Raw genomic sequence first — 15954 nt, forward strand, 5'->3', positions numbered from 1 at the left:
ACTTTAGTTACAAGCCAATGAGTCAAATCAACAACTCTATAATTCAAATATAGGAATTTTTGAGGGGGCTGTGTTGTGTTTTTGTTTGGAAGAGGCCAAAAACCAAGAAGCAGCGATGAAGCTTCATATATTAAAGTGCCACAGCACCTGTTGCTTACAGCTTCTTCAAGAATGTCAATTCGTAAAAGCTTCTTCGTGTGGGTACTGCATTGCCTCGAGAAATTGAAGTTGCTTCTCGGAAATTTCTAGGAAGAAACCCCTTGTCCTGCTTTATGGTAAGAAACAAAATCACAACAGAGGTTTTGTGTGGCCAGCAGGTTGTTTAGAAAACAAGTAACCATGACAACAAAGAAACAAAATAACGTTAAAATCACTTGGGCATCAAATAAATCCCAATGTTGAAAACTATCAGTTCAAAATCATGAGGTGAAGTGAACCCACTTGCCAGTTCCAGTTTCTTCCATTCAGCTTCTGGGAAGCTTCATGATTAGAAAAATGACATATTGAGGACAAAAGCCTCTTATGTTTGCTTCCCATTTCTTGCTCCATCCAAATTTGAGATTAAGAATTGTTGTTGGTAATTTTTAAGGGGGTGCATCATTGTGTACTGTGGAGCATGATTTGTACCATTTTAAGATTTTGGACTGTTTGTTTGGCAGAGTTTTACTGCAAAGCTTGCAATTTTGACTTGACTGTTGTTGTGTAAATGCCAAAGAAAAACCTGTTTGAGAGTTTGGGTTTTTATTATTTTTTTGAGATCCTTTTTAAGCTTAAACACCTTTTTTTTTTTTTTTTTTAACCCTCCTCTAGATTCCTCGAGAATAAAGAATGAAGGACACCAAAAATGTTAGCATTTGGTGTTTTCTTCACCCTGCTATATCACTTTATGAATGTGAGTTGGCATGATTGCAGCAAAGCTTTGATGACTCAGCACTCCCCAGTCCCTACTTACACTCTTACTAGGATTTGAGGGTCCCAACTCAGAGAGAGAGAGAGAGAGAGAGAGAGGGTAAATAGGATTTGAGGGTCCCATATGTAAATTTTTTTATAATCTTAATGAAGTCCAAATCAATACACATGCAGAGAGAGAGATTATAAATGTAGACAGCAGGACAGTAGGCAGTACTAGAAGAGTGCACTCCGAATTGTGCATTATACTTAAAAAAGCTAGGAGGAGAAGAAAAGGGAAGTGCAGAACATTCAACAGAAGTATTATTTCTGTATAGAAACAGCTTCTCTGAACCATAACTTCATTGCCTTGCTATTAACTATCATCACCTGAATGGCTCAAACCAAGGTCACTCCGAGGGCAGTTACAATATCAGCAAGAGCAGCAACAATAGCAATAGCATGGGCACTCTTCATTAACCTCCTTATGACAAGTGAAGTTGCCAGTGCAGAGAGGCCTCTCAAAGATGAGAAGCCAACAAAATTTATTGAGCAAGACATACATGAAGCATTTTTTGTGAAAGTGGTCAATTTTCTATGGCAGGCTGGAGGATCTTCTTATCAGCCTGTTTGGCCAGTGAGTTTGATCTCTCTTAAACACCATAGTTCATGCATCTCCAGCAAGAACACAGAGAGAGAAAGAGATAGAGAGCTTAAAGGGGATATAACTTTTACATCTAATTTCCTATAAAATTTGATGATTCTTCCTTTCATGTTTACTGTTGTGGTATTTTGACTTTGACATACAAATATATATTTTGGTTGTTCAGGAGATGAATTTTGGTTGGAAAATTGTAGTTGGCTCAATAGTTGGATTCTTTGGTGCAGCATTGGGTAGTGTGGGAGGTGTTGGAGGTGGAGGTATTTTTGTACCAATGCTTGCCTTGATCATTGGTTTTGATCCCAAGTCTTCCACTGCCATTTCCAAGTGTTAGTAATCACTTTTCCTTTTAATCTTTTCTTTTAACTTGTTACTTTAATCTTAATGTATTCAATTTAGACAGAATTGAAGAACTGTATGCCATCCTATTGGTCATGCAGGTATGATAATGGGTGCTGCAGGTTCAACAGTATACTTCAATTTGAGACTTAGGCACCCAACACTGGACATGCCCCTTATAGATTATGATTTGGCTTTGCTCTTTCAGCCAATGCTCATGCTAGGCATCAGCATAGGAGTTGCCTTCAACGTCATGTTCGCCGACTGGATGGTCACAGTTCTACTTATCATTCTCTTCTTAGGTACTAACATTTTGAACACAAATTCCTTATTTACTTTGAATACTCCCAATAATCTTATTAGACATTCTTCTGAATTCTGGCAGGTACAGCAGCAAAAGCTTTAATGAAAGGCATAGAAACATGGAAGAAAGAGACAATGATGAAGAAGGTAAGGTTTTCACTTAACTATTTCCTGAGCTATCAATGATTTTGGTCTGGTACCAATCTAGTAACAAGGAATTTGAGATTTCAAATGACTTTCAGGAAGCAGAAAAGCAGTTGGAATCAGAGTCCAAACCTGGCGGTGAGTGCTCATCCAAGCAAACATTCCTATATATATAGACCAAGTTTAGAGATTATACACTAATATCAACTAAAAGAAAACTCTCAAGTGCGCATCTCCTTTGTTGCAGATGGTTCTGGAGAAGACTACAAACCACTACCTGGTGGTCCTGCTTCATTGCAAGATGAGCAGGTAAGTTCCAAGAATATGAGAACACTCTAGGGCAGTATTCTTTTGCAACTTCTTTGTCATCTGCAATTTTTAAGTTGTTTCAGTTTTTGTTTTATTGATATTATGAACAACTCTATCCAGGTGCCTATATCACACAACGTTTACTGGAAGGAGTTATCGATGCTTGTGTATGTCTGGGTGGCTTTTCTTATTGTTCAGATTGTTAAGGTAAGTTATTTTACTCTGTAGTTCTGAACAACTAAAGAAGCTTTTCTAGGAACTCATCTATTCACATACCGGACCTTAAAATGCTCTCCAAAAGATATGATCATCACTAGCAATGCAATCAAGTTCCATCTTTCTAATTCCTCTGCATTTGCTTCCAAAGCGCCATGATTTTAACTTTTGTTACTGAATTAGTGTATCTGAACTCTGTGCAGACATATACTGAAACTTGCTCCACCATGTTCTGGGTCCTGAACTCCTTGCAGGTAAGGTTAACAACCAGAGTAGTAAGATTTCTTTCAAGAGCACTATAGAAACACATAACTATGTACACTCAAGCATACATAAAAAGAATGATGTCCAGTTGAACATAATATTTTATCATTTTGTAGGTACCAATTGCAGTCTCCGTTACGCTCTTTGAAGCCATATGCTTATGCAAAGGCACCAGGGTGATTGCATCCAAAGGAAAGGAAATCACAAACTGGAAGTTGCATCAGATTTTTCTTTACTGCAGCTGTGGGATAGTAGCTGGTATGGTGGGCGGCCTACTTGGGCTGGGAGGCGGTTTCATTTTGGGACCCCTTTTTCTTGAATTGGGAATTCCTCCTCAGGTATAGTTCAATGCAAGACAAAATTCACTCTATTCTTTTTGTCAGTAAGAAAATCTTGTCCAGCCCAAATCCATTGGTGCAAAGGAAGCTTTAGAAAGATATCAGCTAGATAACCTGCCATTAACAAGTCAGCTGGACTGGCCTCAGCTCAGAGAACATATATAAGCCTCATAGGCTGATAATAGCCTATCATCTATAACATACATTTTTGGGTATCATAACCGAAAACATCAGGAAGAGAAAATCACATCTGCAATCGAAATAAGCAGGAAAACGAAACGAGATTGATGATTTTTTATCTTTGGCAGGTAGCAAGTGCTACATCCACATTTGCAATGCTATTCTCATCCTCCATGTCAGTTGTACAGTATTACCTTCTCAACCGTTTCCCAGTCCCCTATGGTAAGTAGTAGCAATAATCTAACTTCAGCTGAGATTTCAAAAATTATATTTGTTCATATCTTCTATATATACCAAAAAAAGAAGAAAGAAAAAAACTAACTGTTCCAAGTTTACTCTATGCTGCAGCTGCTTATTTTGTTTTAGTTGCAACAATTGCTGCATTTACTGGTCAGCATGTAGTGAGAAAGATAATTGCAGTTCTTGGGAGGGCATCCATTGTCATCTTCATACTAGCTTTGACCATCTTTGTGAGCGCAATCAGCTTAGGTATAACAACAAATAACTCACACAAAAGCAAAATGAACAAGTTTTTTTTCACTAATGTACTTAATTTTTTGTTTTTGTTTGTTTGTTTGTTTGTTCAGGTGGGGTGGGGATAGCAAATATGGTTGAGAAGATGGAGAATCAAGAGTACATGGGATTTGAAAATTTCTGTCACCAGTCTTAAGCATGTTGTGTAATATCCTATTTGTTTGCTGTGGAATTTGTCAACCCACAATAACTATTATCCACACCACAGTCTACTTTAAATATTGTGGTATATTTTTCCAGTAATTTTCTGGCAAAGATGACTTGATATTTATGTACTGGATTTTCAAATCATTGTTCCATCAGTTTCTAAAACGTCATCGTTTCCAACATTGCATTGTTAATGAGAATGTCCATGTAGAATTCCAATTAAAATAATTTTTTTGAAATGCTTTCTCTTTTTCAATTCAAACTTAAATTTTGTTAGTTTGTCATAGTCAACTATGATAATCCTTCTTCTTCTTTTTTTTCTCTATTTCTGGTTAACAAGGCGTTTCAAAAGAAGTCAAACTTAGCTGTATTTCGTTACATACAACAACATTCCAATCTTTAAATTGTGAAACATCAAATATATACATACAATACTATCACTAAGAGGAAAAAAAAAAATAATATTCAAGGAGAAAATCAAGTTCCTAATGAAATTGGTCAAAGGTGACGAGCTTAAGAAAATTAAATAAAAACATTCCATATAATTATCCATATCCAAAAACTGAACTATTTTTTGTTTTTTTAATCGTATTTTTCCAAAGAGTGGACTCAATAACGACAAATCCAAGAAAATGCCGGACAAAGCGTGCCTGTTCCCTTCAATTTGGGAACCCAACCCACCAATATCTCCATTCACCGAAAAGACTAATAACACCCTGCGTGAAGAAAAAACCAACAAAAAAGGAAAACATCGTAAAACAAGAAAGGTGCAGAAGTAATTAACTGCTCGTTCTAGGGCAATATTCAAACCCCGTTTTCCCGCCCAGTCACTTCGCTCACTTGAGAAAATTAATAAATTTGGGTTACTTTATATGCCTCTCTGCTCCACCCACTACTCTCTCTCTCAATAATATCTGAACTCTCAAGCGCTTCTTCATCTTCCCTGCTCTCTTCTCTCTCTGCAACTGTGTCCTTTGGAGGCATTCGTCTCTCTCTGCGGTTCACTCTGGGTACGGTTCCTATTCCTTCATTTCCTGTGTTTTTTTATGTTTATATTTAAGTTTCATTATTTCGTTTTTTTTCTTCTTTCTGTTCGCTTTTTCGTGTGGTTATTGTTTGGAACCCGAAACCTAGGGTTTGTGTTTTATGAAACACTAATTATTTTTATTTGGAATTTTTATCTTCTGTTCGGTTAATATGTACTGAAAATGTTTTTTTTTTCTTGTTCACCTTTAGATTTTGAAATGGCGGCGAAGAACGATGCCTCAGCAGATTCCCCGACTTCGGTTCTCGAGGACGAGGTTTGCTTTCACTAATTTTCTAATGGCGGTTGTTTCTATAGCTTCTCTCTGTCGGTCTGGTTGGTTCTTAGGAAAGTGGCAGAGTTTGAAGGAAAATGTTTGAAGAACGAGTAGAAAGACAAGAAATTCCTTAAAATAACGAATTTTGTAGAAAATAAATCATGTCTGTGTGTGTCTATGTCTCTCACGTACTTTTTGAATTAAGAACTTTCGAGTTTTGGTCTTGCTGTGAGAAAATGATGTTTCCATGCATATGCTCGATCTATTGTTTCCATGAAATATGTTCTCTTATAGTCCTGACAGGCTTCAGTGTGACAAATTATAGATGCCTATTGTGTGGTTTCTGTTGGATTTTATAAATAGGGTCTATATTTGCTTCGAACTCCTACTAATGTTACATTTTTAACCATGTTTTGTTCATTTTGTAATGTTGTTGTATTGAATCATGTTTAAGGAAACATGCGAGGAGAAGATTGATGTCAAATTAGAGAAGAGCGAGGTCAAATCAGAGGAGGAGATACTTCCTGATGAAAAAAATGAGGATTCCTTGCTTATACCAAAAGCCTTGACTGAGGTGGAAGAAAAGTTGCTTGAAGATCGGGTGAAGGAAGAGGAGGCAGAAAAAGAAAAGGCGGCAGAGCAGTTACCCAACTTGAATAACACTCAGATTACCAAGTTGGATGAGCTCCTAACACAAACTCAGCTTTACTCGCAGTTTTTGCTTGAGAAAATGGATAACATCACACTTGTACCTTCTCTTACACTTTTCTATTAAATGGTAAATTCTTTCTTATGCTTTTTGTTGATTAAGTTATAAAATGAAATGTTATGCTAGATTGGAGCCGAGCAGCAGACTGAAACTGTTGAGGAAAAGAAAGGTCGTGGTAGAAAAAGAAAAGCCACTGCAACCTACAATAACGTAAGAAATTCCATGCTTCCTTCATTTTTCCAAAATGAGATATCTTGTTCATTTGAATCTGGTTTGGTTGATCATGAATATATATGGATGTTCTTGTATAGTTGTCCTATCAGATGTAATTAGTATTGTCACACTTATCTATCATATGGACATCTATTTATTGAGGTTTTGGGTGGTCCGATTGCTCTTGTCTTCTGTCCCAAGTGGATTAATCTTTTCCAAGGGAGAAAATTTGCTTGCTGGGTGACATAATAAAGTCTAAATATTCTTTCGGAATATAGTGAATATATCTTTTAATTATGTTTTAAATTTCATCCCATCAGAAGTTTATTGGATATTTCTATGTCTTCTTTAAGTTCCTGGTATATTTCTATGTCTTCTTGACCTTTACTATCTTCATTTCCTTAGAAGAAGGCCAAGAGGGCAGTTCAAGCTATGCTTACAAGATCTAAAGAGGGTGAGAAAACTCAAGATGTGGACCTCACTGAGGAAGAAAGAGTTGAGAAAGAGCAAAAGGAACTTGTGCCTCTGTTGACTGGTGGACAATTGAAGTCTTATCAAATCAAAGGTGTAAAGTGGTTGATCTCATTATGGCAAAATGGGCTGAACGGGATCCTTGCAGATCAAATGGGACTTGGAAAAACTATCCAGACCATTGGTTTTCTTGCTCATCTGAAAGGGAATGGATTGGATGGGCCGTATTTAGTAATTGCTCCTCTGTCTACTCTCTCCAACTGGGTAAATGAATTCTCAAGGTAAATGTTTTAAATAGATTCTTTTTGGTTAACTTCTCTGAATATAGTTTCATCCAATGATCTGTCAACTTTATTTCTTCCTTTTACCTTCTTTCTATCCCCAAATAGGTTCACCCCTTCAATAAAGGCTATAGTCTACCATGGGGACAAGAAACAGAGGGATGAGATACGAAGGAAGCACATGCCTAGAGCAATTGGCCCTAACTTCCCTATAATTGTTACTTCATATGAAGTCGCAATGGCTGATGCAAGAAGATTTTTGAGACATTACAAGTGGAAATATCTTGTGGTTGATGAAGTGAGTAGACTAGTCCGTTTACTGATATTGTTTCCATTTAAAAAAAAAACCTATAATCTAGCATGAATGTTGACCTATTCTACATCTGTTTATTGAAGGGACACAGATTGAAAAACTCAAAGTGCAAGTTACTGCAGCAATTGAAATTCTTACCTATAGAAAATAAGATTCTTTTGACTGGAACTCCTCTGCAGAATAATCTGGCAGAGCTTTGGTCATTGTTGAACTTCATTTTGCCTGATATATTCTCATCCCATGAAGAATTTGAGTCATGGTAAGTATGCTTTTCTGGTTTTTTTTTCTCCAGTTTGATGCTTGTTAATTCGCAAACTCGTTAATCTATCAAGGTGGAAATATTTTTGGTTGGTGATGGACGATATCAAGCTCCACTAGGTGTCTAGTTTGAGAACCACCTGCTTTCTAGAAACTGCAATGGGCAACTGAATAACCGTTGTATCTTCATACTTTTTATAATTAAGCATCTTGCCTAGTAATATTTTTAATCTCTGGAATGGTAAACATGCAACTATTATATATTATGTGGAAATCCTTCAAATGTCCAGTGAAGGAATAAGTCAGAAGCATTTTCTTTGGCGTAATATGGGTTTACCTGTCCAGTCCAATTCCGTTATTCATCTGGATTGTAGACACAATTCAATCATTACTGTGATGTCATTAAAATAGTATCTTTTGTTTAGAAGGTTAGCTGTTGAAAGAACCACGCTATATGCCTTTATGTTTTGCTAAGACCTAAGCCCATGATATGCTGGGTGAATAACTTTTGTGGAAAAGGAAGACCAATAGATTTCTTTTGTATGACTATTAGATAATTATCCTAGTGCATTCTTGTTGGCAGGTTTGATTTAGCAGGAAAGTGCAATGGTGAAGCAATGATGGAAGAACTGGAAGAGAAGCGAAAGGCCCAAGTATGCGTCATTGCAAACATTGTGGGTTCATTTTTATAGAAAATTTGAACTGTGTTATGATGAATAGGGTGTTTCAATTGTCCACAGATGGTAGCAAAACTCCATGCCATATTGCGTCCCTTTCTTCTTCGAAGAATGAAGACTGATGTTGAGCAGATGCTTCCTAGGAAAAAGGAAATCATATTATATGCATCCATGACAGAACATCAAAAACATTTACAGGAACATCTGATAAATAAGACACTGGAGAATTATCTACTTGAGAAGGGAGACCGTGGTATGACATCTGTCTGTATTAGTGAAAACTGCGATTTGCATTGTAGGAAGATATATAAGGTCCTAATTTTCTGTGCATTTGGTTTTCCTGGAACCATTGGTAGTCTCATTTAACCAGTTAAGACACTGATGATGCATATCATAGGGAAAATGCTGTATCTTCCAATATCAATATGCCGGACTGTCAAAATTGACCTTTGTGGAACAGATAGGGTTGACTTTGGATTTGTTTTTCATTATTTAGTCATTAGACTAGTCAGAAAAATAATTTAATGATTTTCTGGTTGCTCCTATATTTTTTATTTTCTGTAAATGATCCCAAGAGGTTGGCTGTCTAGTATCATTTCTGCAGTGTTTGTTCGCAGCACCACTTGTCCCCAATTTCTTAAATTTGGATCACTATAATTCTTTCTACCTTTTTCTGTTTCCTGTGTTATGGTCCTTAACTTTGGCGTGTTATATAAATATGATGATTAGCTCGGTTAGTTATTACTGTATCATATTGTGCAGTTATTTATGTTATCTAACAATTCTCAAACTTGCAGTACGCGGTATGAAGGGAAAGCTTAACAATTTGATGGTCCAACTTCGGAAGAACTGCTGTCATCCTGACCTTTTAGAGGCTGCATTTGACGGCTCGTGTACTTCACTTTAAATTAATTCAGTGTTGTCATTTGAAATGGGTGCTCGACCAATCCTTATTCAGATTCCTATTTCTTGACAGATTTCTACCCACCTGTTGAACAGATGGTTGAGCAGTGTGGCAAATTTAGCTTGCTGGACAGACTGTTGAAGCGGCTGTTTGCCCGCAAACACAAAGTATGTCTACCAGTTATTTTGGGTATATTTTTGTTTGCTATTGGGTTGCTAACTATCTTCCATTTGTTTTGTATTCAGGTTATAATCTTCTCTCAGTGGACTAAAATTTTGGATATAATGGATTACTATTTTGGTGAGATAGGATTTCAAGTCTGTAGAATTGACGGAAGTGTGAAACTTGAAGAACGGAAAAGACAGGTTCGTGATTGGTTTGAATCAGAAGTCTTAATTCTGTTGGAGATTATCTAATTGTTTAGTAGATGTGCGTTATCTCGTGCTTTGGCTGCATTAAAACTGGAATTCTTTTTCAGCACTGTAGCTGTCATTTTTTTATTTTTATTTTCCTGACTTCTGTACTGTAATTATGTCATTCAGTTAAGCATAATTGCAGAAATAAATTCAACCATGCCATCTTTATTTGTTGCTTGGATTAACATCTATTATTAAACCATGTATATAGCAGTTAGATCCGGTTATTTGAAGTGGAATACCTCTGGCAGACAAAACCATTCCAGTTCTGGCCATAGGCTAGGATTCTGACAGTGCGTAGGGTTGAGAGTTTATTTCCTCATTGCACAACTGGTTTTCTTACTCAAATTTAGTGTTACCCCTGTTTTAGGATCATTGCTTATTGATAAATATTCTATTGCAAGCAGATTGCAGTGTTCAATGATGTGGACAGCAATTATAGAATTTTTCTTCTAAGCACCAGAGCTGGTGGACTGGGTATCAACCTTACTGCAGCTGATACTTGTATACTGTATGACAGTGATTGGGTATATTCTTGGTCCTCTCCTCTTTAATTCTTTCTTTTATTTTTCTTTTACTGCAATTCAACATTCACGCAGGATTAATTTGATTTGTTATTTTACATGTGCATACCAGAACCCTCAAATGGATTTGCAGGCCATGGATCGATGTCACAGAATCGGTCAAACGAAGCCTGTTCATGTTTACAGATTGACAACAGCACAATCTGTAGAGGTGAGTTGGTGATGCAGGTTTTTAATATTTGTCATATAATTTAGGTGTACTTTATTTGGTATATTGGGAAAATTTTATGAGAAGATGTGAATTAACAGGGTCGGATTTTGAAAAGAGCTTTTAGCAAGTTGAAGCTTGAACACGTGGTGATTGGGAAAGGGCAGTTCCATCAAGATAAGGCGAAGCCTGGTTGTACTGATGTCCTCGAGGTTTGCATGCTGTCCTTTGTTGGTTATGAGAACTTAAATAGCAAATCTTGCTCTAGAAAGAATCTCATAGTTACAAAAATCAATTTTGCAAGTCTTAAATATTCAAATACAATTTTCATTCATTTTTGCATGGGACAATCTGGCCACGTATGTGAGTTGAAGATCATGCACACTGTGATTTGAAAGTGATGCAAATGTTTTTTATAATTTTTTTAGGAAGATGATCTTATAGCTTTGCTCCGAGAAGAAGAATCTGCTGAAGACAAGATGATACAGACCATGATTACTGACGAAGATTTGGAGAGGGTGTTGGATCGCAGTGATCTGGTGGTTACTCCTGATGATCATAAGGAAGAGAAGGGCGACGGCATTGCTGGTGCTCTTCCCCTTAAAGGCCCTGGCTGGGAGGTGGTGTTACCAACTGCAGGGGGAGGCATGCTCGCCACCCTCAATAGTTAGATTTAACTGTTATTTGAACTTGGTAGGGGTAGTTTAGTTATTTACACATCAGTGGATTTTGGATGCTGATATTTTTCTAGTATGGAAAGTTACCCCTGGTGATATGGGAGCTAAAATGGAGGGGCTCGATTATTTTGTATATGGTAGAAATCGAGCTGTATTTTTGTATTGGGAAGATCCAAGTTCCATGCCAAGACTTGTCGAAGTTGAAGTTTCAATGTTTAATGAAAATGGCCCAGCCATATCAAGTTATTAGTTCTTCAATGAATGAATTGTTATTATTTCTTTCTTTGTGATTTGCCAATGAATAAATATGTTTTGCTCACGAAAGTATTTTTCAAGTTGATCCGATTGAATACTCTGAATTAGGGGCGGGTGCGGGCACGGGTTGAATTGGATCAGTTTCATCTCAAAATTACGGTCGAATTAATTATACTATAACGGTTTGGTTTAGTTCAATTTTAACTAAAGTTACAAAGGAAATATAATCAAATCAAACCAATTTAAGACGGTTTGATTTGATCAGTTTGAGCTAAACCCAATTCTCTTTCTTCTTGCATTTTTTCAACATTGTTATCCTAAGCCTATCCAAAAAAAAAAAAAAAAATTGTTCTCCTAATTACAAGTAACAAATTTACAACTTGCTCCATACTTTAATGATTTTTTAGAGTAAAACCATCCTAAAGCTCAACATGCTATAAAACTTCAAATTTCAATAACTAATATAGTTCAATTCAAATAGCCATATATAGTTATTATCTAATAAGAGTACACATGTAAAATATAATATAAATAAATAAATAAATATACACATAAATGGTCCGATTTGGTTTAAGCCGCTCAAAACCAACTTATATAAATTCTAGTTCGATTTTTAAACATTTTTTAACCAAACCAAACCAAATAAAAAGAAGGCTTCAAAATAAAATGTTTGAAATCAAGGGATGTAAATATCCGAAAAAAAAATTGAATGAAAAAGGTTTTAAAATAACAAAAAGTTTCGTTGCCGGGAATCGAACCCGGGTCTCCTGGGTGAAAGCCAGATATCCTAACCGCTGGACGACAACGGATGCTTGTAATGATAGTATAATTATATGGATATAAACCTGGCTTCTGACCAACAAAAACCACAACCCAGAGAAAATTTGACTATTTTATCCAAACTCAAATTCTTGGTTTAAACCATCCATCCGTTAACCGGGAAAATTGAACGACAGGCCATGCACAGCCCCACCCAAACACCGCCATTGATAAAAGTCTAAACCCAAACCATTAACCTCCACCTGGTAGACTATTCTCAACTCTTTTATCTGTCTATTTATTTAATCATTTTGATCTGAAACTGATCACTACTTGTTTTGTTATGTTCTCAAACGATTTGAGGATTAAAATTTGATAGCTTTTTAGTTGGGCATTTAGGTGAACCTCAAAAGCGTTTGCTTTAATAGTAATTTGTATAAATAACGTTTCTAGCTAACTTTAGCATTATCTTGATCTTGATGGCATACTCAAAAAGTGCTTGGAAAGTTGAGTTTTTTAAGAGAAGAGTGAGTTGGTATAAGGGATGTGGGCAGAAGGTGTTCACTGCGAGTGTTTGTTTTATCAAATTCATTTGCACAAGAAAAACTTGGGTTTTATCTTATGGACTGAGTCTCTTATATTCATGACACCCCAACAGTATAGGGATGCCCACCATGAGTATTTGTTGCTGTTTAAAAAGGATCAGAATTGACAATGGCTCTGACATGTGATCAATGCCTTTCAAGATAAGACCTGTGGGATCATGGGATTTTGAGGTTCCTGTTGCCTCTTTTAAATGCCACTACATTTTCTTTGTTTGGTCATGGAATCATGGAATAGGGAAAGGTTTCTGTTTTTCGGAAAAGCATAAATCTGCTTCCAATTTTCAGGGGTCATGTAATTGAGGTCAAGTCCACAACTTTAACTAAGATGGACAACTGGACTGTTCCCACAACGTTATACCAACTGAGGTTAAAGCAAGGATAATGATGTTTGAGCAATAAAATCGTTAATAAAGTCATAGATTTATCAATCTATGTTTCCTCCCTCCTGTTGGACTCACTTTTTCCCTTAGATCTCCCCTCTTTCCTAACTTTTATATTTCATAAGTGCCTTTATTGGTTGTCTGGATTTTCCAAAATTATATCCCTTCAGTAGTGCCTATGGTGCATTAGATGTCTCAAATCATTGTTGATGCAACATATTTTATTACCTTTATGCAGGGCTGATGCTGCTGTGACTATCTTTTGGGCCTTAGTTTTTATTATGCTTGTTGCAGCATTTTGTATGACCCTGCATTTTGTGCACGTTTGGCTTTCTTTTGTCATTATACGACCCTGTACTTTAAGGAACAATCTTGAGGTGTTATACAGTTATATGCTATGGCATTTCTATATCCTTTACGCCTTAAAATATCTTGGCGGGCTGTGGCCAAGAAGAGGGAGAGAGAATGCAGTTAACACTGTCTATGGGTTCGTACGTTTACAGTCATCTTATTTGGCTTCATAGACTCATTGCTCAGTCCATTTTGATTTTAGTTGATGTTACTGAAGCCAGAAGTGATGATCTTGCTAAACAAGCTATTGCACCTCTTTCCTAAATAGAAGACACTGTTTATTTCCATCCTTACAACTCATACAGAGACCATGAGAATTTCCAAATTCTTTCACTAATGTAAACACCATAAATACAAACCAAGTTAAGAGGCTGCTTCGTTTGATTTTCCCCTGATTGGATTGTAATTCCGTTCTAAGTGAAAAATATGTATTTTAAATTGTTCTGTTGATAGGGTTGGTGAATGAGTTGTTCTTCAGTTTTAAACTAGCTTTGTCTTACAAAGTAAAAATTTTGATTTATGAAAAAGGGTGGAACTACATTGACGTGCTTTCTAGCAGCCTGATATATAGAAAGAGTTGGGAGTGGCAGGTACCTTCATGATACCCTGTTAATCTTGTTATTTCAATATTTTTGAGGAATGAGAAGTTGAAGAGTACATATTTTTGCTCACGCAGCTCGGCATTTACTCTGGATAATAGCCATTCAGCTTCCCTGAAGTAAGAAGATCAAGGTGCTTCCCTACTTGTATGTAAGTAATATATATTTTAAATGAACTACTTGTACAGAAGTAATAAATATTTTTTTATGGAAAAGGTAATCTTTCTTAGAAAGTAAATAGAAAACAACTTTTAACTGTTGCCTGGGTTCATATTATGATGTCAAATCCATGTGCAGGCTTTCATTGTAACTTTATTTATCGGGAAGTAATATTCAATTACGATAGCAATTGCAGGTTTAAAGGATATTACAGACTTGTCTTTCTTTACTTTGTGAAGGAAAAGATTATAATTATTTTTTTTCTATAGACTTGTCTGTTTAAATTTTATGTTCAGCATTGTTGTCGTCTTCCCTTCATAAATCACATATCTGTTTTGCCAACACAGATTAGAGATAGATTGCAATGTTGTGTTGAGACATGCACATAGTAGCCGAGCCGGTAATGTCAGTCATATATCATCTCTGGCATTGCTGCCAGTTAATTCAACTCCTGAGTTGATACAATATTGATTTGTCATCTGTGTTCTCCTTTTTAATGTAATAAAAGGGGTCGGGAAATCAATCCAACACTGGAAATTTAGTCACTCTAAAGTGAATGCATTTTTTGCTTGTCATATCATTTTGCATGCACCCGTGTTTCCATGGTCCCCCATATACAGGAATGCAGTGTTCTTTTTCCTGTAAACATGGCTCAAAGTCTAGTTATGATGAGCTAGGGAAGAAGAAAAGCAAGAAATATAATGAAAAACTGAGTCTGTCGGTGGCATACAAATGACATGATTGCTCTAAATTAATGAGTGCATGGTCCTCCCGCACGTCAAAGTTGTGCAGGATATGTCTTTTTTATCGGAAGAAGATGAATATGACCGGTGCTACAAATTATTGTTGTTCAATACTGTTTTTGTTTCTTTGTTGTTGTAGTTCGAGTTCAAGTCATATACTGTCTACTGTTTCCTTGGATAGAAAGGATTATTCATGAAGCTCTATTCAATTATATCATTCTAATTATTGAAAGAGATTACACACACACACACACACACACATATATAGCCTATTTATGTTAAGTATTTGGTGCCAATTGGATTCTGCAATTACAGTAATTATAGGAGTTGGTTAGCTGGTGCCAGTTGGAGTCTGCAATTATCCTAAACCCTAGAACCCAAAGGCAAGGATGATGATGAGGTTGCCCACTTGACAGAAAAAAAGAGAGAAGGTTTTATTATATGTGTAAATGGTGTATTCAAGGTGGAAAAAAGGTGGAACTAGTGGCAAGAAACTTTATGGAGCATGTTATTCACGCGAAACACTGATTTGGCACAAGACAATACAATAGACGTTCTTAGTATGCATTCCTATTAATTGATTGGGACAGTTTATTTGTATGCAGATATAGCAAAGCCTAGAAATTGTCACCACTAAAGATTACCATGAGCCATTTCTGATGATCCTTCTGTAACAGTAGTGTTCAAGTTTGGTTGAGGATGAAGTTTTTTTCTCAATGTCTTTGTTGATGAGATCTTTTTTCTCAATGCATTGAACTTGCAAGTTCAAATTAGTTCTTAGGGTCCATCAAAAAATTTCTTTTCAGACAGTTGGAGTTTTAAGTTTGC

The 15954-nt window shown here is 36.3% G+C and overlaps 2 protein-coding genes and 1 non-coding gene across 3 annotated transcripts; 2 read left to right on the forward strand and 1 right to left on the reverse strand.

Annotated features, from left to right (window-relative positions):
- The first annotated feature begins 1081 nt into the window (after positions 1-1081).
- LOC117634998 (sulfite exporter TauE/SafE family protein 3-like) lies at positions 1082-4542 on the forward strand. The gene is made up of 12 exons (XM_034369312.1): positions 1082-1525; positions 1719-1878; positions 1990-2190; positions 2274-2338; positions 2434-2473; positions 2583-2644; positions 2765-2851; positions 3064-3114; positions 3241-3462; positions 3771-3864; positions 3991-4131; positions 4230-4542. The coding sequence occupies exons 1-12, from the start codon at positions 1283-1285 to the stop codon at positions 4310-4312; spliced, it is 1449 nt and encodes a 482-aa protein (XP_034225203.1). The 5' UTR covers positions 1082-1282; the 3' UTR covers positions 4313-4542.
- Positions 4543-5223: 681 nt separating this feature from the next.
- Positions 5224-11537, forward strand: LOC117635978 (ATP-dependent DNA helicase DDM1). The gene is made up of 16 exons (XM_034370386.1): positions 5224-5333; positions 5560-5624; positions 6079-6372; positions 6460-6543; positions 6952-7298; positions 7407-7596; positions 7695-7870; positions 8453-8522; positions 8610-8799; positions 9344-9439; positions 9523-9617; positions 9696-9815; positions 10274-10393; positions 10503-10601; positions 10700-10810; positions 11027-11537. Exons 2-16 carry the CDS (start codon positions 5568-5570, stop codon positions 11267-11269), a joined length of 2292 nt encoding a protein of 763 aa, XP_034226277.1. The 5' UTR covers positions 5224-5333; positions 5560-5567; the 3' UTR covers positions 11270-11537.
- A 730-nt stretch (positions 11538-12267) lies between these two features.
- Positions 12268-12339, reverse strand: TRNAE-UUC. The gene has a single exon. It is a non-coding gene; the product is annotated as a tRNA-Glu (tRNA).
- Between the last annotated feature and the right edge of the window lie 3615 nt (positions 12340-15954).

This window comes from Prunus dulcis, chromosome 7, assembly GCF_902201215.1.
Source record: "Prunus dulcis chromosome 7, ALMONDv2, whole genome shotgun sequence".
Taxonomy (NCBI): domain Eukaryota; kingdom Viridiplantae; phylum Streptophyta; class Magnoliopsida; order Rosales; family Rosaceae; genus Prunus; species Prunus dulcis.